Source organism: Diabrotica virgifera, chromosome 7 (assembly GCF_917563875.1).
Source record: "Diabrotica virgifera virgifera chromosome 7, PGI_DIABVI_V3a".
Lineage (NCBI taxonomy): Eukaryota > Metazoa > Arthropoda > Insecta > Coleoptera > Chrysomelidae > Diabrotica > Diabrotica virgifera.
This window is the reverse complement of record NC_065449.1, coordinates 160,075,480-160,099,353: the sequence shown is the minus strand read 5'-3', so window position 1 is coordinate 160,099,353 and position 23,874 is coordinate 160,075,480. Positions and strand designations below refer to the sequence as shown.

Below are 23,874 nucleotides of genomic sequence, written 5' to 3'. Positions count from 1 at the left end.
CCTGTTCCAGTGTTCCCATATATAAAAGTTTATCCGACTAAACACCCTTAAGCTATTAACAAATTTTCAGCTTGCTATTAATCAACTTTTTTTTCATACGCGGGATCCAGACCTAATAGATGCATTTATAACCCATAATACTTATATAAAATATAGTATTACTATCAGAATCTCTAACTACTAATGGAAAGATTTTTACGTTTCCTGAAAAATTTACACATTGTAACATACAGTGCTTCCATAAAGTAACGCATAATTTCATTATTTCGTAAACCGGCGACTTTAAGGAAAATTTTCGAAACAGGTCGATTTTTATTTTTAAATTACAATTTTTTGGCATATTACATATCATACTAGTGATGTCATCCATCTGGGCTTGATAACGTAATCGATGAATTTTTTAAATGAGAATAGGGGTCATGTGATAGCTCATTTGAAAGGGTATTTAATTCTCTATTTACTAATACAAACAATAACATAATTATATATACAGGGTGTCCAAAAAGAATTCTTTAATTAAATTAATTGAGACAAAAAGAAAAATGTATGTAACTTATTTAATTCAAAATTCGTTTTACTTTTGTCAGAAAATTAAATGTTAGAGCTGCCATCCACCTGCCTCTTGGAAGTTTAAGATTACGCTTAAGCGAAAATCAATATTTAGGTTTTAAATAAAACATTTTTATGTTTGCTGGCACCAATAAAATATATTTAGAATTAAACAAATTACATACATTCATCTTTTTATACCAATTAATTTAATTTAAATAACATTTTTTGGACACCCTGTATAAATAATTATATTAACAATTATATTATTGAATAGAGAATTACATACCCTTTCAAATGAGCTATTACATGCCCTTTATTCTTATTTAAAAAAATCAACGATTACGTCATCACGCCCAGATGGATGACGTCACTAGTATGATATGTATGCCAATAAATTGTAATTTAAAAATAAAAATCGACCTGTTTCGGTATTTTTCCTGAAAGTGTCCGGTTTGTGAAATAATGAATTTATGCGTTACTTTATGGACGCACTGTATATTGTTTCGCAATGACCCATTAAATTATTATAATAGTATATTGTGCAACAAGTGCAGAAAGGTACTAATTTCTCACGAGTTTGAAAAGTTGCGGTACGAGCGCAAGCGAGTGCCGCAATTCAAACGAGTGAGAAATTACCTTTCTGCACGTGTTTCACACTATACTTTTTCTACAAGCACAGTTTTTCCTAAAAATAAAAATCACAATTTCCAAACGACGATTAATTATAATAGGTACCTATGTGATAAATTTTAAACTGTATTTAATTAATACCTACTAATCAATTTAAATTCCTTATACCTAAATAAATTGCACAAAAATCAGTTAAAAAAATAATGCACTGCCTTAATTTGTTTAAATTTAAACAATTATTACACATTATTAACATTATATTTATGCAGTCACGGATTTACACAAAACCTACCTACTTCATTCGACGTCTCTTGCACAGGTTGCTAAATCCTTATTGGTTATTTGATAATTATAAAATGTTTAATAAGAATAAAATTGTAAAATAAAACAGTTGTAACATCCATAATTTAGTTTCTATGCTATAGTTAAATATAATAATTGCCTTATAGGTTATATATTTGTCTAAAGTTTAACCACGGATGTAAACAGAATATAACGTTACTCAGAATGCGGTAGTCCACGGATGTAAACAGAATATAACGTTACTCAGAATGAGGTAGTCAACTGTGCAGAAAAGAACTTTGCGGCACAGAAACGTCACTTTGCGGCACAGAAACGTCACTTTTCTGCACACTAATGTCAAATATCTTATACTGTGAGAAAATATCAAGTTTGCTAACATAAAACCGTGCAGAAAAGTGCACTTTGAATAGTGGTTGTAGAAAAATGCAATTAACCATTGACCATGTCATGAAAATGGCAATATAAAATTAATTTTTCAAATGTCAAACTTTAAAATTTGTTTTTGTTAACAAAAAAATAATTTAAATATCTATTATGAAATTCGTTACAAACAAAATCTGATATTTCAACTAAACGAAACAAAATACACAATAAAAGTGAATTATTAAACTCATTAAGGGACCCGTTCAGACAAAAGAGCCTACAACTGGTTTTTACCTGAGTGCGAGTGGAAGACTTGTAACGTGAAGCGATCGATATTATGTATCTAACTAGGTACTGTCTTTTCCGTAAAAATGTATATCTTGGCAACATCCTGTTGTTGCCAAAGTGATGTTTAAGCAATGTTTTTGACCTACGGGGGTCAAATTGTCGTTATAGTGTAAGGAATAAAATATATAAATAAATCGGATTACTGAAAATCCGACAACGGTGCCAAGCTTAAAGAAGTGTACTAAGCGAACATTCACGGATTATACCTAGAAAATGATAGCATTTCTAGGTGATGCCAAATGACTGCAACGTGAAAAGATGCCAATTTAATAGCGGGATGTATATATATATATATATATATATATATATATATATATATATATATATATATATATATATATATATATATATATATATATATATATATATAACCTATTAATCTATTGGCATGAATCAGTCATCATGTCGCAGTTGTTGAGAGTAGTTAGTACCAATTATACATTTTCATTGGTGTGAAAGGTTGAAATGAAAATGTATAATTGGTACTAACTACTCTCAACAACTGCGACATGATGACTGATTCATGCCAATAGATTAATAGGTTATATATATATATATATATATATATATATATATATATATATATATAACCTATTAATCTATTGGCATGAATCAGTCATCATGTCGCAGTTGTTGAGAGTAGTTAGTACCAATTATACATTTTCATTTCAACCTTTCACACCAATCGTGTTGGATCCGAACAAAGATTATGAAATAATATATATATATATATATATATATATATATATATATATATATATATAACCTATTAATCTATTGGCATGAATCAGTCATCATGTCGCAGTTGTTGAGAGTAGTTAGTACCAATTATACATTTTCATTTCAACCTTTCACACCAATCGTGTTGGATCCGAACAAAGATTATGAAATAGCTCTTCGTGCCTTTCATTCCTACAACAGTATACCAAACCTTGAAAATAACAAGTTTTATTACTGCAATGACAAAAACCAATTGACAAAATTTGATTTTCCCGATGGATGTTATGAAATTGTCGATATTGAAGAATACATACAAAAGAAACTGGGTGCTGACAATGAGCTTCGACCGGAAACGATATTTAGTCTAAAACCTAACCACAACACGTTACAGTGCCAAATATTCAGCAAATATAAGATTTCGTTTAAGCAACCAGATAGTCTTGGCACCATATTAGGATTTTCTCCGGCAATACTTACTCCCGGCAAAACATATTCTTCAGATCTACCTGTTAGGATTATTAAAGTATCTAGCATACGCTTTGAATGCAACATTAGTACCGGAGCCTTCGACGGTAACAGACCTGCTCACACGATCTACGAATTTGTCATACAATCGAACCCTGGGTACGCAATTGACGAAACTCCTCACAATTTGTTGTATTTACCAGTTGTGCCGCAGCGTGAACTTACCAATATCACAGTCTTGGCTCTCGATCAAGAAGGACGACCTGCGAACTTTAGAGGAGAAGAGAGCACATTGGTGTTGGAACTTAGATCACGAGGGAAATGGGATTCGTAATAAGACCATCTACTGCTCAAAGAACGTCATTAGTTGTGCAGCAGTCTAAGCGGCAACATCTTACGTTCGCAAACAAATTGTTTTTACAATCAGTTGGTTTTAAACTACAAAAATGACAACAATGTATGGAAAACGAGCACATTCAGACAGCGTAGTAATGCCTCCAATATTTGATATTTATCGTAAGCCAATCTTTGATGAATCGATTCGAAAGGCTGAATACCGAACTTATGCACCATTCATCAAATCATTCAACTGCAATGATATTGTTGAATTTAGCATTAATCAAGTTGACTCGTTTTTTGCAATGAGCAAAACCCTGTTATGCATTAAAGGATCACTGGAAATAACTGGAAATGGTGACGTCAAACTAGCAAATAATGTGGGTGCCTTCCTTTTCGATTCGTGTACGTACAGCGAAAGCGCAAGGGAGATGGAAACAGTGCGGGATCCTGGCATCGTAAGTGCTGTACGTGCCATGACATGTTATACTCAAGAAGATTCTAATTATATGGTTATGGCTGGATGGAATTACCCTAAGGACCCAATTCTTAACGATACTTCATTCAACATACAGATGCCTCTTAAGCACATTTTTAACATTTTCAACGATTATCCAATGATTACGTGTGGTCGTCAAACAATAAGACTAGTTCGAGCTCGAAACGACAACGATTGCATTGTCATTAAAGAAAAACAAAACGCTGACAAAACTCCAACTGTTACAACCGCTAAGATTAACATTACCAACATTGAACTCAGAGTGAAGCACATATTTCCCAATGACGAAATTAAATTGGAACTCATGAAATCCATTCAACAAGATCAGCCCATAGTTATTCCATTTAGAAAGTGGGAATTACACGAATTGCCTGCCATTACCAAAGGTGTTAGGCGTGAAGTTTGGGCTGTTAAAACTAGCACATCCGTTGAAAGACCACGTTATGTCATTGTTTTCTTTCAAACAGGTAAACGTAACACAATCACATCTGATCCCACATTATTTGACAATGTCAGCATCCAAAGTATTAGGTTATCGTTAAATGGAGAATACTGGCCAAACGAGAGAATGCAGTTGGATTTTAGCAAAACTGACTACAACGAGGCCTATTTCAACTATACCGAATTTTACCCAAGCTACATACATTCCCAACACAAACGACCTCTACTTGATTTCTTAGCTTTTAAGAATCGTGCATTGTTCGTTATCGATTGCTCGAAACAAGAAGAAAGCATGAAAGCATCCACCGTTGACGTAAAACTCGATATTGAAGCGTCTACTGGCTTTCCCGCCAACACCAAGGCCTATTGTATTATTATTCACGACTGTGTAATGGAGTACTTCCCTCTCACCGAAATTGTAAAAAGTCTAACTTAGATGCATAAAGTGTCATTAGTACACGAGCAGTCATCATGAGAGTAGCATTCGTAGATATTCAGGGATTCGATGTGGACGGGTGGTTTTAAACGAAGCCATTACATATTTTTACCTCCGAAACCATTCAATGCGCTAAGTAATGAGGATAAGAAGACTGCATCATACGTGGAGAAAAAACTGCTTGGTATTCGGTATTCTGATGGAGATGTAGAATTGTCCAAACTAAATGAAATACTTGAAACCAAGTTGTTGTATGCCGCTGATTACATATATGTCCGAGGAGAACAAAAGGCCGAATTTTTAAGCAAGAAATGCCACATTTTTGGAGTTTTTCCCCTTCTTATTGATGTTTGCAAGTTTGATGGTACGCCTCTTGCTACTGGAAACGTTGGTCCTGCTACAAACCCCTGTCACGCTGTTGGACTATTTTCATGCACCGAAAGAAATGTGGATCGTCTACGGCACTGGTTTTCTTCTACTGTAATACCGTTGTAATTTTTTCTATGTATAAATAAATAATTTAGAGATTTTTTTTTGGTTTTTATTTAAACACCTTATTTAGTGATCAAGTCTTATATTACATGAAGATTCAAATATTCTCTTTACAATTTCAAAAATAATTTTTAGAATTAAGATAAATACAGATGCTAATATTACACAAGACATTGCAAAGACATTGTCTATTTCACTTTTCATATTCTCGCTGTTGGTGTTGTTGCTGGCTCCCATGGTGTAGGCTGAATACGTCTCAATGGATATGTAGCTTGTGGAACTTTTCGAAAGGCGTAAAGACCTTGCTGATGCTGCTGCTCTTCAGACCTCCACGTTTGCCCCTCAATATGCAGACTATCGAATTGCCTATTAATTTGTTTTAAATCCTCATATGATTTAATATCTTTATTTAACAGGCTGAGTTTACTTTGAAATTCCATTACCCTATGTATGTACTCGATGGGATTCATACTAGTACTGATCATGTTCTGCGTGAAATGTCTCACTAAATTTCAACTTTGGAGCACACCTCCTGCGTCGAACGTCGTGTAAATGTCACATCATTCACGTTCAAATGTCACGTTATTTTACGTCACGTTATTTTACGTCACGTTATTTTACGTCACGTTATTTTACGTCACGTTATTTTACGTCACGTTATTTTACGTCACGCTATTTTACGTCACGTTAGGCACTGCCATGTTCTGTTAGGCATTATACGGAAAAGAAGAAGAAGAATTGACAGTTAATATTAAACGTTGACAAAAGAAGAATTGACAGTTGGCTTCTGTGTCGCCACCGCTTTCATTTGACACCCCCTACGTCAAAATCGGACCATTAGCAAAGAAGATATGATTGAGTGCCGTTTTGGCAATTGCGCTGCATGTTTACATTCTCCTGGTTACGTTGTTAATTTCAGAGATAAGATTTCCATGTTTTGCAAAAACAAGACCTTGTGGTTTTAAAAATATGCGATAACATTTACACAAATAACAACTGTGGTTACGTATTATCAGTTTCTTCATCCGGCCTTTTAGCATTGAGGTTTGTCATATCTTTAGCGGTTTCCTGTTGTTGCAAAAATAGTTTCCTGACAAACATGAAAACAAGGCCTTGTGGTTTTAAAAATATGCGATAACATTTACACAAATAACAACTGTGGTTACGTATTATCATCCGACTCCATCCGGCCTTTTAGCATTGTGAGCGAGAATCCGCATACCGATTCTGGCTCATTTTTGCATGATTTTTTCTATGACTTTTTTGTTATGATTTTTTTTAGGAGCTCCTTCCCCACAGTTTGGCTCACACTATCTAACTCACTAAGGGCCGGTTTTTCAGTGCTGGGTTAACCCAGATTTTTCGGTCACCGAAATTTTTATGGTTAATCAGTTTTTCAATACTAGGTTATCGCTTAAACCCGTTTAAGTTGACCAAGATTTTAACCGATACTCGCTATCATAGGTGGTTTAACTCCGAATTTTCCGACAGACGTTTATCTACATTTGCTGACAGAAGAGGTTAGTTAAATTATGACATTTTGTGTTATCGCGGGAAATATTGTATTATGTATTATTATATTCTTGATTATATCTTCATCATCAGATGAAGAATCGGAACTTGAATGCATTAATCATTTTTGTAATGTTATGTTATTTGTTATTTATAAAATAGGTTATGAAATTCTATTTTGTTTATTTTTCTGTCAAAAATCTATAGAATTGCACATCTTGGTTTAAAGCACTGAAAAACGATATAAGGGTTAAAATATTCGTTAAAATTTAAACTAGGTTAGCTAACCAAAATTTTAACCGCTCACTGAAAAACCGGGCCTAATTCGCCTATTATCAAAACGTATCCCTCTACCTTCAACTTACAATAACTTTCCTTCTTGGTGTCACGGTGTTCGAGTATCCGGAGTATAGGCATTCATCCATGTCAGCCTTTCCAAACCTAGAGAGGTAGGCCCTAAAACACTCGTGTACTGTGAGGACCTCCGTTAGGAAATAAGTCAGTCGCCTGACAGTCGATCCAATCTTTTAGGTTCGGTAGCAGCATCTTTGTCCACTCTATCATATCCTGCATATTGTTCCATTCTTCTTGCCATCTTTTAATTGACATTTGCCTTTTCTGTCTGATCTCGGCTATAGTAAGCTCTAGGTTTCTTTTCTCATATAGCTCTTTTCTTTTCACTACTAACTCATGCAGCGGAACACATCCAGTAATGGCCCACAAGGCTGCCGCATACACAGTCCTGTAGGCGCGTGCCACTCGCAGCAGACTTGTTCTGTCCACTCGTGTCATGAGCCCTCTGTAGGCCTGTATCTCTACCACCCCGTTCCAGATTTGGGTACCCCACCGTGCAAGACCCTCCTTCTTTCGGATTTGGATACCCCAATGCTAGTGGGGTGTAATGCTAGTTCGCCTCCATGTGGTGCACCCTGGGTAACGCTAAATGAACTAGCAAAAATTTGGCGGCAGACGAACGAAAAACAAAAAACAATATCCTGCCAACATCACAGATCACAAACAGAAATCTTATCTATACGTAAACATACGATGGGAACAAATAAAGGTTCTTCTCAGAACCAACTGACTAGAGATCTCTGACCGTGTATCCGAGTCTATCACCTTAACATCGAGGGCATAAGCCAGGCAAAATGCCAAGTGTTGCAAAAAATCCTACACGATAACGACATTGACCTGGTTGCCATACAAGAGACCCATACTGAAGACAAAGTCCAGCTTGATTTAAGGGGAAAGATACCTGGCTACGATTTACTGGGAGCCACCTATGATAAACATTACGGCGTCGCAACCTACATTCGCTGCAATATAGAAAATGGTTTCCTACTTTCTGCTTCCAATGAAAATAATATATATGAAGTAGTCAATAAGATTGGAGATATTACCGTAGTTAACATATACAAACCTCCAGCCACTACATGGAACCCAGAAGCGCTAAAGACTCATCCACATCCTACTATATACATCGGCGACTTCAACAGCCACCACGAAATGTGGAAGTACACCACGAATGATGAAAATGGGGAGGCACTAGTAGAATGGTCCGAAGAGCAAAACACATATCTAGTTTTTGATGCCAAAGACAGAGGAACATTTAAATCAGCTGCATGGAGAAAAGAATATAACCCAGACCTATGTTTTGTCTCAAAAGGTACCAATGACAGACCACTAACAACTGCGAGAAGTGTCCTTGCAGACTTCCCACATACTCAACATCGTCCGGTGCTTATCACCATCGGAATATTAATTCCAATAATTAGATCATATCCTCGACCCAGGTGGAATCTTAGAAAAGCAAACTGGAAGAAGTTCTCTGAACAACTAGACCGGACCTTGAGCTGGGTCCCTCCAACCAGCAAACATTATGAGAGGTTTGTGGGCGCAGTAATAAGCACTGCCAAGAAAACCATCCCTAGGGGGTATCGCAAAGAATATGTGCCTGGATGGACTGAAACATGTGAAGACTTATACACGAAGTTTCTCGAAAGTGGTGACCGAGAAATAGCCGATGAGCTTTTACACAACATCGATACAGCTAGACGCCAAAAATGGATAAAGACTGTCGAAAACCTTGACTTCAAAAAATCAAGCCGGCAGGCATGGTCCTTGTTGCGGAAAATTGGAGGAGCTAACCAGCTAGAATCCAGAGAGTCTAAAATGTCTCCTAACAAGGTTGCCTCCCATATAGTATCTCTATCCAGAGCTCCACGAGATCGAACACATACTACCAACGTGAAAAGAGAGTTAAGGGCATTAAAACAAATGAACAGAACGAACTCCGAATATTCAGCAAGAATACTTATTTCTGAAATCACACATGCGCTGAAAGAAATGAAATCAGGTAAAGCACCTGGCTTTGATGGTATCCATCCAGAGTTCTTGATACACAGTGGTGCATACACGAAACAGTGGCTTGCAATGTTCTTTAATGATATACTTCAGTCAGGTAACATTCCTTTCTCACTTAAGCAAACAAAGCAATTCCGAAACCGGGCAAATCAAACGATAAGCCAGAAAACTACCGCCCCATAGCTCTACTCAGCATGGTATATAAACTATTAGAAAAGCTTCTCCTCAAAAGAATTAGTCACAGGATACTAGAAAATGTCCCCATTGAACAAGCTGGCTTCCGCCCTCATCGAAGCTGTACGGACCAAGTGCTGTCGTTAACAACTTTTATAGAAGCTAGTTTTCAAAAGAAACAAAAGACAGCAACAGTATTTATAGATCTAACAGCAGCATATGGTACTGTTTGGAGACAGGGATTAATATATAAACTGGCCCGCATTATCCCCTGGAGAAAGATAATTAACCTCATTGACAACATGCTGACCAACAGAGCCTTCCAGGTTATAATGGGAAAGGAGACGAGTAGACAGATGAAACTTAACAATGGTCTTCCACAGGGTTCTGTCCTTGCCCCTTTACTTTTCAGCCTCTATATTGCTGACATGCCTGAAACCGAATCTCGGAAGTTTGGATATGCTGACGACTGGACCCTTGCAACAAGCCACCAATCTTTAGAAACTACAGAAATCACTCTCACGAATGACTTATCCATCCTCAGCGAATACCTTAAGAAATGGAGACTACAGCCAAGTACTACAAAAACTGAAGTATCAGCTTTTCATCTAAACAACAAGTTGGCAAACAGAGAATTGCGAGTGTATTTTAATAACAAGCTGTTAAAACACAATAAATACCCGAAATACCTTGGGGTTACTCTAGACAGAACGCTCACATTCAGAGAATACCTGACGAAAACAGCAGCAAAATTGAAAACACGCAACAATATAATACAGAAACTCTGCGGCACGACATGGGGGTCCACAGCATCAACATTAAGATCCTCTGCTTTTGGCCTGATATATCCGGTGGCAGAATACTGTGCTGCAGTGTGGCTAAATAGCAGGCATACCCACCTGGTCGACACCCAACTAAACCGTACTATGCGTATGATAACAGGCACAATTAAGCCCACACCTACAATGTGGCTACCTACCCTTAATAATATAGCACCACCCAACCTACGCCGCGAACATGCATTGGTTAAAGAATATAACAAAATAATGGACAGTCACCAGCTTCTAGTCCACAACGACATCCCCGATATTCTTGGAAACCCTCTCCGATCCAGGTTACCCCCTCTACAATTTGCTCAAGCGCTGCAGCAATCCAACTTTGACTTAAATACCCGATGGAGAGAAGATTGGGAAAGTAGGACAGATCCGCATTACCATAGTCTACCGGACATCATAGGGAAACCTGGCGAATTTGAACGTCCCCGTAAGATTTGGGTAGCCCTTAATCGAATTAGAACAAACTGTGGAAGATGCGCCGTCTCCCTCCACAGATGGGGTAAACTCCCCTCGCCTTCTTGTGACTGCGGCGCTGCAAGACAGACGATCAGTCACATTGTTCAGGACTGCCCACGCAGAGCATACACAGGCGACCCTATAGACTTTGTAATGGCAACCGAAGGGTCAATCGAATATATAAAAAAATTGGACATCTGTTTGTGATGCATTGTATAATGCATAAATCTAAATATATTCTGTGATATACTTAAGCCATACGCTAAATAAAATAAAAACCCCAATGTTGGGCATCACCCTGCCAACGCAGCCACACTATTCGTAGCCTTTCGAGTCACTTCCTGCACGTGTTCACCCCACTTTACATTCTAGTGCAAACGACACTCAGCACCAGATGCCCCGGGGTCGGTTCTGATGACGTATTCCTGTCCACTTATCCCAAAAAACCCCGATTAATCTGTGCGCATACATTTGGTGCCGAATATCCTTGGAACTCTAGCTCACGTGCCTTACCAGTAACCCTCGGCACCAAGTACATCGAAGGTCGGTTCTGATTTCATATTCGTATTGAGTGACCCCAAAAACTCCTGAGTAAATAAATCTTGCCCTTAATATGCTTACTTTAATTAATATATTTATCCTCTTTTGGAATCATTTCACTTTAAAATGTACTTATGCATTTTGACCCATTATTTTTTTATTGTAGACTTTTTGCCTGACATCATCCTGAAAATATTGCAAACGATTTGTAGGTGCTGTGTTTAAAAATTGACATTTCCGGTGTTTTTAGTGCAAAATGCACTGGTATAATAGCTCCGTTATGAATAGTTGGAAACTAGTGGACTTCCGCTTAACTGCACTTACTAACTGCGTTGTTGTTTATTAGAGCAGTTAAGTCAAAGTCTACCAGTATTGCATAAATATTATAAATGTAATGAGTTTATGTAATATGTAAATTATCCAGGACCGAACGATATTAATAGGTTGATTGATCTTTCACATCCAAATTAATCAGCAGGAGGAGCAATGTTTTTTCATCGTACATTTTGCAGTTTGTTGTATTTTTATTATGTAGTTTACTGATACAGGTGATTGATTAGTGAGGCAAAGCTCAATAGATCCGCTATAGTAATAGATAGCAATAATAGTTGATAACAAAAATTGTAGCCAACTTTGAGCTTCACATTTCAAAATTAATTAGAATGTTACAGGGTGTTCGATAACATAGTGGCAGGCCAAATTTATGTTTTCTTAAATGGAACACCCTGTATTTTATTTAATATCCGAAATCTTCTTAATTTATCCATTACAAAAATGTAAAGCTTTGTTATATTATATAGGATATTTACAAAGTTATATCCAATTTTATATGAAAATCGTAACAAGTTCAGCTCCCTTTATAAATAAAAATAAGCACAAGAGCAATGGTTTATTGGTGCCATATTTTTTTGGTGAATGTCAACATGTTTCGAAATTGTTGATACTGCTAATTTTCTTTATATCGAATAGAGGGTGGGTCAAAACGCAAGTACATTATTTTCTCAGTAATTTACCCTATATTTTATATCACAATCGAAAGTACCATTACCGTACTTTAATTTTTATATAACATTCTCTATGTCTATATTTATTAGTTTTCGAGATATTTTCATTTTTCAAAGCAAATTATTAATTAGGGGTCTAATTCTTTCCAAATTTTAAGTAAGCCATGACTGAATTCTCTAAAACTGAGAACTGACGATTACTTATTATCAATTCGGTAACCAATGTAACAATGTAGCAGGAAAGAAAGAAAAATCATTTATTATTATAAATTTTACAAAAAAAAAACACAACCACAACATACAATATTTTTGAAACAATTAAAACTACTTTTGTATGTAAATGTAACAAATAAAGAAAGAAAAATAATTTATTGGTTATAAATTTTCCAAAAAAAAAAAAAAAAACGCAAACACAGAATACAACATTTTGTGAAAAGAATTAAAAACTAGGTACTTTAGTATGTATCTAAATGTAACAATGCAACAAATAAAGAACGAACAATAATTTATCAGTAAAAAATTTCACAAAAAAAACATGAACAAAAAAGACAACATTTTTAAAAAAATTAAGATTAAAATATTTTAAATATTTAACCCTTAAGTACTAACTCTCTCAGTCTCTCAGACGGCATCGCTTATCGAAAGTGGGATATTTCCCTGCCTAGAAAATTTTGAAGGTCACCCGTTTATGATTTTTTAAGTTGGGTTGTTCTTTAGTAGTATTGAGTTCGGCAATTTGCGGCATGTTGTTATTCGAAAGATATTTAGGCTCAAAGTGTAGTTTCCGTCTAATAGACGGCGTGTTAGTGTTTATGCCCAGTTCGTCATTACACATAATGTGCCCCAGTTCGTCAAAAAACATCAAATAAAGGAATACCGACCCTGAGGAAACTCTTTTGAAATGGTTTGATGAGGTAGAAGACGACAAAGGCGAAGTGGAATAAATTTGTGATGAAAATGTTCCACTGACTACCATTGCTATCTATCTATCTATCTAATTAGCCCTAAACATCCATCCTTGGATATAGGCCTCCTCTTCCTTCTTCCATGCCTCTCTATCTTGGGCAATTTGCATCCATTTTGACCCAGTGTGTTTCTTCAGGTCATCTGACCATCGCATCTGTGGCCTTCCCCTTTTTCGTTTGTGGTTCCATGGTCTCCAATGTATTACCATCTTAGTCCATCTTTCATCCTTCTGCCGTAGGGTGTGTCCGGCGAACTTCCATTTAAGCTTTGCTACTTGGGTAGAGACGTCTTTCACTTTTGTTTTGTTACGGATCCATTCGTTTCTTTTCCTGGCTGATAATTTAATGTTCAGCATTTGTCTTTCCATGGCTCTTTCTGTCTTTCCTATTTTTTCCATATTCTCTTTTGTAAACGTCCATGTCTGAGAGCCATATATTAAAACAGGGAGTATACATTGATTGACGACTTTTGTTTTTAAGTATTGCGGGTATTTTCTGTTCTTTAGAATATAAGACAGTTTTCCGAATGATGCCCAGGCCAACCTTATTCTTCTCTTTATTTCTTCGGTCTGATTTTCTCTTTTACTTGTTCTATTCTTGTTTGTGCCACTGTAATTACTAGTTCTTCTTGTTGATTGGTCATGGTTTTTGTTTTACTGTAATTCATCTTCAGTCCTATCTTTGTCGATTCTCTATCTAGTTCTTCCATCATTCTTTGTAATTCTTCACTTCTTTCTGCTATTAATACAATATCATCAGCATATCGTAAGTGATTCAGATATTGCCCGTTTATGTTTATACACAAACCATCCCAGTGCAGTTGTTTGAACACATCTTCTAGCGCTTGGTTGAATAGCTTGGGCGAGATGGTATCTCCTTGTCTTACTCCTCGGTTTATTTTAATAGGCTCCGTTTGTTTCATTAGCTTGATAGTTGTTGTTGCCTTATCATATATATTTGTAATTAAGTCGGTATACCTGTAGTCTATTCTGCTGTCTTGTAGGGAATTCTTTACTGCCCAGTGTTCCACACTATCAAATGCTTTTTCGAAGTCAATAAATGCCATATATAGCGGGATATGATATTCGTTAGCTTTTTAGATTAATATCTTCTAGCTTTTCTTTTTCTAAATTCGGCTTGTTCTCTTGCCTGGTATCCATCTAATTTAGTTGTTAATCTGTTTGTTAATATCTTGGTTAATAGTTTGTACATCACATTTAGTAAAGTTATGGGTCTGTAATTCTTTAGATCCTTTTTATCTCCTTTCTTAAATAGTAACAATGTTACTGCTTCGTTCCAAGTGTTGGGTATTTGTTTTGTCATTAATATTTTATTCATAAGTGTGTACAAAACTTCTCTAGTTGTTTTCCCACCATTTTTAGCATTTCTACAGTTATCCCGTCTTTCCCTGGCGATTTATTATTCTTCATCTCCTTGAGTGCTCTTTTTATCTCATTCTTACTGATTTCTGGTTGTAAGTCGGAATTGACATTTTTTATTTTTATTTGTAATTGCTTAAGGATTTCTTGTGTTGGTTTCTGTTTTGTATTGTAGAGGTTTTTATAATATTCTTGTGTTATTTGTATAATTTCTTCTATATTATTGGTCTCTATGCCTTCTTTGTTCTTTATACTATTAATCTGTATGCTTCCAAGCTGTGGTTTTAAGCACTTCATATTTTTATTTTGTTCAATGGTTTTTTCTATTTTTTCTTCCTGTACTCTCCTTTGACTTTCCTTGATGTTCCTTCTGATAGCTTTGTTTACCTCTTTGTAATCTACTGTGTTTCTCTTATCTTGTTCTATTAATGTTTTTCTTTTGCTCATGAGGTTTTTTGTTTCCTGGGATATATAGTTTTCCTTTTTTATTCTTGTTTGTGCTACCTCTTTTCCCGCCTTTGCTAATGTATCGGTTAATAGCTGATTTATTTCATCGATATTCTTGTTTTCCAAATCTCTAGTGGCCGGTATACTTTCCCTTATTTTTTGTTTATATTCCTCTTTTGCTTTCTTAAGTTTTCCCATATCTAGTTTCAATCTATTTTCCATTTTCTTTTTTGTTTCGAATTGGCTATTCGAATAATTATATATTATATGTAGTACCTGTCAGTTTTTTTTTGTTTAACATTTTTTAAAGACCTTTTTATTTTCATTTTCCTTACTCATTGTTTAACTTGATTATAAATTTTTATTAAGATTCTTTAATTTGTTTAATTTTTATCAAACTTTTTTTCATGAGTAAAAAGGTACACAAACAGTCCTTCCATTCTTGTTAAAATGGTTTTTATTTTAATTAATACAGAAAAACTAGATTAATTACTGTATTTTTTAGATACAATACTTTCAGTAAGTCATCGAGATATTTTTTTGCCTTAAAATATTTAACAAAAACAAAAATTACCACTAAAATGTTAAACCCGTCTGTCAGGCGGTTAGTTAGTGTTTACTCCATTGATTTAAGATGTTAGTACTTAAGGGTTAATAATTATAATATAATTATTATTATCAGGTATTCAAAATGACCTCCTAACAAATTTTATGCATGCCTAAAAACGGTCATTGAATGAGTTACTTACACTACGAAGCATTATTTGTAAATTAATACTTCTATTTTTCATCTCATCTCTTGTTGTTGAAGGCATTTTATAAACTTCATTCTTAACGTACCAAAAAAATCAGTCCAGTTTATTAAATTCTGGTGATCTGGTTGGCCACGCTACTGGTCCGTTTAAAAATGAAAATATCTCGAAAACTAATAAATTTAGACATAGGGATATTGTATACAAATATAACGTTAATGGTACTTTTCAATAGTGATATAAAATACAGCGTGTTTCATTTAAAATTACTGAGAAAATAATGTACTTGCGTTTTAACTCACCCTCGATATAAAGAAAATTAGCAATATAAATCATTTTTTAAAAATTCGACAATAAATAGAAAAAAATTTTATCAATAAACCATTGCCGTTATCTTTATTTTTATTTATACAGGGCGTTGAACTTGTTACGATTTTCATAGAAAATTGGATATAACTTTGTACATACCCTGTATAAGATAACAAACGTTTATATTTTTGTGATGAAACAGTTTTCGAGTATATAAGAAAATACAGGGTATTCCATTTACACAAAATATAAGTTTGATCTGCTACTAGGTTATCGAAAACCCTGTAACATTCTAACTAATTTTGTAATGATGCATCCCAAAGTTGTCTGTTGTTTTGTTATTAACTTTTATTGCTATCTACACATTGCTATAGCGGATCTATTGAGCGTTACCCTACTAATCAATCACCCTGTAGAAATACATTTTATAATGCGAAATTCTTTACATAATGAACTATACAAAATCAATTTTGTATTTCAGTATAAACGCATTATGAAATCGACCTGTCAGACGTAGCGCATTGCGTAGATCTGTACCTACGTTCATGCCTCATAAATTTCAGTGCTCAAGTAGGGATAGTATTTAGAAAGGGCTCTCTCTCCCTCTTAACTGCGTACAGCCACACGTGCAAAGGAGGTCGTCATTAGAAAACTCTCCAGGTAATCAGTTCCGAATAATTTACCTTCGTCTTCGAGCACAACGATAAAGCCTTCAAGGACGGAGGACCCATTTTTGCAATAAGACATTTTCAACAAAAGATGAATTTGAGTAAAAGTATTTATAAATAACGGATATTTCCGTAAAAAAATCCGTAAAAAACCTCCGATTAGGAGACGGCAATTAAAGAAGAAGAATTAAAATATTTGACCTATTTTGGGTGCATCCTATAATTTTTAAAGACCTGTAGTAAATTTGACAAATAATAATTCTTTGTTTTGGACCTTGTTTGGCAAATCATTTGATCTCAAGTCTGTCCAATCCGGTATGCTCATAGAAGTTTAAACTTTAAGGAGTATACTTATAACGTATACAAAGTCACATAATATGTACACATATTATAAAACTAGACTTCACTGTTAGGTTTAAGGCTAGGTCATTTTAGTAATCTAAATAAAAAGCTAGGTACCTACTTACCATATTGAGACAATAGGTTTGTTCTAGCATGTAGTTTTGTATGGTTTGACACCAGATTATTGTACTGCTTTACTGCGCATGTTCAATCCACAAACTGTATGGTAACAAACTGTTTTGCTAGAACGCTTTTTATTGGAGTAAATACCAACGTCAAATTGTTTGTTTTTATTTATGGTTTGGAGGCTATTTCGCTGTGGCATTTTTATAATCAACTATTTTTAATGGAAATAAGACACAATTTTACCAAAAAATGATTTTATTAACGTTTCGAAGCCCAAATCGGGTTTCGTTGTCAAAATACAAAAAACTACTAAAATAAACAAAAATGTTGTTGCTAAGTAAAAAAAATTCTTCTAATTATTTATTTAATCTGACTCATTTATATTGGCAATTCAGACGTATATTATACATTTTAAAGTAGAAAACTTTAAAATGATATCGCCAATATTTATGAGTTGCGTTCCTGGGACGACTTTACTAAAAGATAGTTCATTCGATTATATGAAATCAATCCCAACTCAAAAATATCCGTCACAAAAAATCATAGCATGTGATCTGTCTTTAAAAAGATAACCAAATGCAACGATGACAGTAAAATTCTCGCGTTAGAGATTCCGTAGTAAATCACGAGGGAAAACCAGAAAAAAACCTGTTATGATGTCGGGATAGTATCACGAGGTTTTTTTCTGGTTTTCCCTCGTGATTTACTATGGAATCTCTAACGCGAGAATTTTACTGTCAACGTTGCATTTGGTTGTCTTTTTAAAGACAGATCACATGCTATGATTTTTTTGTGACGGATATTCTTGAGTTGAGATTGATTTCATGTAATCGAATGAACTATCTTTTAGTAAATTCGTCCCAGGAACGCAACTCATAAATATTGGCGATATCATTTTTAACCTGCCAGTGGTCGCTATATGAGATTTTCTCTCACGGTTTCAGAAAATTGCGCACAACTTTTTTTCTGGGAAATTATACGCGCTGTAGTTCCTTCTAGTCTCCTAACTATCCTCCCTCTACAATATAATAGACCCTTCCGCTCAGATAGTGACTCAGTTTTCTTAGAATCACCATATTGTTGAGTCAGTGCGCTTCATGTAAGAGATTCTCTCATCAAGCGACCACCGGCGTCACCAACTCTGTATAAAAATTAATTTTATTTTTCCCCTTAAAACCTAAAATAATATCGTTTTATGATGTAATAAAAGGCGCCGTGGATGTGGTCGATGGTCACTTAATAATAATAATAATAGAGTTTATTTGTAGCAAATAATAACATTATAAATAAACCCAGTTCCTCACTGAAGTTGTTTGTCACATTGACTACAACTTGTGCGTGAGGGTTAAATTTTGATTATATTAAACTACATTAATTTATCTTCAAGTTTACAAAAAGGAATCAAATATTTTCGCTCATCTGTCTTCAAATTTGGGCTGCTCTTCTCACTAATTCATTTACTGTTAAATTTTGTGTATGGGATCTAACGAAACTCATAAAATTGAAGACAGGATTCCGAAAAATTACTGATGGGATTCTTTTGGTGGACTTCGTTTTCTATGTGAATTATCATGACTTTTTGAAGGTGTTTTATCCATTTTTACAATAATTTTTACAATTTAAACATTTATAAGTGACATTTGAAAAAAATAAAAAAACAACAAAAAAAAAACTTACCATATATTTTTCAATGTTAAATATTAGCGGCATCAATAGTCACATTTTCTATAAAGATAATAATAATAAAACAGAAAAACGTCGTGTCTTTTTAAAGCTAATGGCTCTATCGTTGATGAAACCTCATCTTTTTTGTAAAATTTTGTAAAGAAAGGCAAAAGTTGGATATGTGAGGGAAAATCTCACGCGCGACCACTCGCGTAACAACCTACCTAGCGACCAATGCCGCGTTAAGTCTTCTACTTGAAAATGTATAATATACATCTGAATTGCCAATATAAATGAGTCAGATTAAATAAATAATTACAAGAATATTTTTTACTTAGCAACAACTTTTTGGTTTATTTTAGTAGTATTTTGTATTTTGACAACGAAACCCGATTTGGGCTTCGAAACATTAATAAAATCATTTTCTGGTAAAATTTTGACTTATTCCCATTAAAAATAGTTGATTATAATTTTGAGGTTACATTAGAAATAAATTTTTCTTATAAATACTCAAATGTTCAAGATTTATGCTAAATATTGAAAAGTAATGTTATAAACGTAAATAATGGTAAGTAATATAGCCAAAACATATTACTCTCATTTAAAATTCATAAACCTTAAAACAAATAATTCCACTGAACAAGTCACATACTGAAAATCCGAACAAAATCCGCTAACTCTTTTGATGGTTTGATGCCAGTTTCCAAACCAAAATTTACTTTCGTTAGATCGCTCGACTAGTAGTTTCAAACTAGTAATTTGTGTGCTTGAATGCCATCAAACAAATGAGCATGCTTCTGATAGTTTCAAGCCGTCTGAAACTGATGCTAGAACAAACCTATCATGAGTGTTTCCCTGGGTATTGTTCATAACCTAAAATGAAACTACTAACATGAGAATTTTACTATCTTGGTTAGATATACTTGCATTTTTAAAGACAACAGTTATCTTTAACAAAAGAAAACTGTTACTATACTAAATTTAAAATCAAGATGCAGTAGAAATAAACAAACCAAGAGAGGTTAAATGCTACTAGGAGCACTCCCGAATCATAATACAATATATGTATTGTTATATTTCTATTTGATCTGAAAATTAAATTTTGATAATTATAAGCAGAATTCAATTTAATATAAAATATTTTCAATTTTCTCAACCACGGGCATATAAATTTAGAACAACCTGTATACAACAAATTGTTATATTTAATTTTAAGAAGTGATTAGAAAAAGCTTACGGAACTCGGGACAATGCGCTTAGAAAAAACAAAGTGAATGGCGCGTACCATTATCGTTGTTCGCGGAAGGTTCGATCATTAGCCTATGCTAAATAAAACTCAAGTGAAATCGATAATAGGTCATTATCGTTGTTCGCGGAAGGTTCGATCATTAGCCGATGCTAAATAAGACTTAGTGGAAATAGAGAATAGGTCATTAAATTTTGTAAATAGTAGAAAGTAATTTTAGAATGGGAATTAACTATTTTCTTTGAAATCCATTAAGCATATTTAGAAAGATTAAAAATTGGTTTTGAGGAAGACTGCGAATGAGAGTTGGTGGTGGAAAGTTGATTTGTGAATCTGGAAGGGATATTTAGAAAGTAGGGGAATGAATGACAAATAGAGATCAGAATGTTTTGAGCTGTCGAGAAGGGAAGTCCTGTGGTAGACGGTAGTGTACGGAGAGTGAGAAAGCCGATGTAGTTCCGTGAGTGTGGAGTATCTATCGTGGAACGAGAGGTAGGCCAGGTTGAGAGTAAAAGAACCTCCTTGAGCCAAGAGTGTCCCGGTAGCTGATTGCAGTTTCGAAAAAGGTAGAATACAGCATCACGACAGAAGCATGAACGAGAGCTATACGAGCTAGTTTTCAAAGGAGAACATTACTGAAAGCCAGGACGAGGTTTTGATCGCAGCCAAGGATAGCAGGAAACGGGTCTTGTGTGAAGACATTCTCAGTTCACCAGAAAAAGGTCAGTCTCATTTGTTTGGACATGAATGTATGGGTTTTTCGTATTAAATACCACATTATAAATTAAAGAACATAATAAATAATATCAAAAAAGCTTCATCAAACTTAAATAGAATTGTTGCTAATAAATCCTAATAGTTAAATGTTAATAAAAACTTTCAATTGGAAACCAAAGGAAATAAGATTCCCATTTGTAAATGTTATGTTTAAGAATAATAAGATCTAGCAAATATTAAGCAGTGATTGCCATTTAAATAAAATAAACAATATTTTGATTATAATTGTAACCCATATGTGTGTATTATTTTACTCTTTTCTTTCCTATCCCGATTAGGAACCATTGAGAAATACTTAGAAGCCACGAGAGTAAGTAATTAATTTTATAATTCGCCCTGAGATTGAAAACATATTGATATGTGATCTGGTAAATTAATTAGATTATGATTAATACATTGATTAAATTAAATGACATATAAGAATATTATCTCATATCAATAATCAAGATCACATCAACTGTCGTCCAACGTGGAAAGCATTGTGTTGGAGAACTGTATTCTCCACCCAAAATAAATTCTATTTCACCAACAACAAATTTCCGCGCCGCCTCTGTAACAACCATAAATAATTTCATTACGCAGTGCCTGAAGAAAACTTCCAAGAATGTTAATCTCCGCCCTCTCTTTTACCCAAAGCACCCAACGGAAATATTTGTTAACGGGATGAAAGAGCGGGGTGCAACAGTCAGTCAACTATCAACACTCATTAAGAACGTACGCAAAAACCTCTTTTCATTTACGCTTTTTCGAAGAGAATTCTTCACGCCGCAATTAGCAAAAAGCCGGTACAAAGTGTAAATATATGTGTAGTGGCGTCTTTCACGGATAAGTTGTTAACTCAATTGTTCACATGTAAAATTCTATTTCTTGCCCTTTTCAACTTCATTACAGTCATAGCAAAATAGAAAGTGTTTTATTTACATTAACAATTCAACAGGCCAGAATTACAGCATCTTACGGTTCATTAAAAGTTCTCCTCTTAGCTATCGAAGGCTTAGCGACACATTGAACTTACTGCAAGTGCAAAACGCTGGAAAGAGACATTGGAACTACTCCAAACTCTCCATGGAGGAATGTTGAACACCGGCGTCCCTCCATTTTGGTCCTTCGAGCCGGATTTTATTTCTAAGAGCCGAATTTGGCCCTTAGAGCCACATTTGATCCATCGACCGAACTTTTCTGGCCAAAAAACACTCAATTCAAGTTTCTATCTAATTCTATTATTTTGTTAAAAAACATTTCTGGCTAATGCCAACTCTTTCTAAAAGACATTATAAGTGTCGCGTTTTTCGGATATTCTCGTCGAATAGACAATAATTCCAAGAGACAAAGTGATTGCGTTATTTATTCTACGGACAAATAAACATTCTGTGAACAAAAACAGTGATAATAGTTTACTTCAAGAAGTGGTGTTCAAGGACTAGCTGATTCCAGGAAAAGCAGCCCACATTCAAGTACCAAGAGCCCAGGGGTGACGTACAAAATAAACTTTTCTATATATGTAAATGCAAAAAGTTAATTTTCAAAGATCTCTTGCGAAATGTTACTCTAATAAAGTTAAACACTATTTAAAGAACTATTCAGGGTTGAATTTTTGGTTTAATATTGCATGCTTGTTAAAATTCAAAAATAAATAATAATTTCATTCAAAAATAAACAAATTAAAGTTATTACAATGAGCAAAAAAGGTTTAAGTAAATTATTAAACAAAAAGCATTCCATTCTAGATTCTGTTAATAGAATTCAAACGTGGCTAGAAGCAAACCATGACTCGGAAAAAGATGTTTTCTCATTCAAAACAAGAGAAGGTCGATTACAAGACCTGTTCTCTGATTACAATAACGTACAGGATGAAATTGATTTCCTGGACGATTCTCAAAAATGTGATCGTGCCATATTTGAAGAAAATTATTTTGCGGTTCTGTCAAAAATACAAAGTTCGATTAGAGCATTGGATATTACCAATACAGGGAGCGTCGCTGCCGCTAAGCAAGTGGCCGTAAAGCTCCCGGCAATAAGCATATGCAAATATTCCGGGCAAATAGGGGACTTCGAAAGTTTTTTTGAGCTCTTTGACACACTGATAATACAAAATCAGTCCCTTTCTGACATCCAAAGGTTTCTTTATTTGAAAAGTTACCTACAGGGTGATTCTCTTAAGTTGGTGGATTCTTTGAAAGTCACAAATGAAAATTTTTCGATTGCTTTAGATATTCTAAAGAACCGCTATCAGAATAAGGTCACAATCATAAATTCTTACTTAACAGAAATTGCACTCTACTTACAGAGCTCATTGATATAATTTTAGTTTTCCTGCTAGAAAGCAAATTAGATTTTTCAACAAGGAGACTTTTTGAAACTGAGCGAAATCATTCAGATGTACCAAAATTGGATGTTCTTCTTAAATTTCTTGAAAAAAGGTGCATTGTTCTGGAAAGCCTGGAAAATACAAATCCTAGGCAAACCAAAAACGTAAAAGTTTCACATCATGCATCCAGTAATAACACATCAGAGGATTCAGATAAAAATAATACGTCAAATAATTTAGTTTCTGATTTTTATTGCATTTTCTGCAAAAAGCAAGGTCATAAAATTTACAAATGTCACTTTTTCAAAAACATTCAGCATGATGACAAAATAAAATTCGTGAATTCAAAAGGTCTCTGCGTAAACTGCCTAGGTAGGCATAATTCTAAAGATTGTCTATCAAAACATGTATGTACCGTT

The 23,874-nt window shown here is 34.6% G+C and overlaps 2 protein-coding genes across 2 annotated transcripts in view; one reads left to right on the top strand and one right to left on the bottom strand.

Annotated features, from left to right (window-relative positions):
- The first annotated feature begins 3,836 nt into the window (after positions 1 to 3,836).
- LOC126888651 (uncharacterized) lies at positions 3,837 to 5,093 on the top strand. The gene has a single exon (XM_050657012.1). It carries the CDS (start codon positions 3,837 to 3,839, stop codon positions 5,091 to 5,093), a length of 1,257 nt encoding a protein of 418 aa, XP_050512969.1.
- A 1,494-nt stretch (positions 5,094 to 6,587) lies between these two features.
- LOC126888650 (piggyBac transposable element-derived protein 3-like) overlaps positions 6,588 to 23,874 on the bottom strand; it is a 51,631-nt gene continuing 34,344 nt past the window's right edge. The window contains exon 3 of the mRNA XM_050657011.1: positions 6,588 to 6,675. Within this exon, the coding sequence (XP_050512968.1) occupies positions 6,588 to 6,675 (88 nt within the window). The remainder of the gene's footprint in view (positions 6,676 to 23,874) is intronic.

What these genes read in the sequence shown, in the direction of transcription:
- LOC126888651 (XM_050657012.1), top strand. Translation starts at nt 3,837, where the DNA reads ATGTATGGAAAACGAGCACATTCAGACAGCGTAGTAATGCCTCCAATA.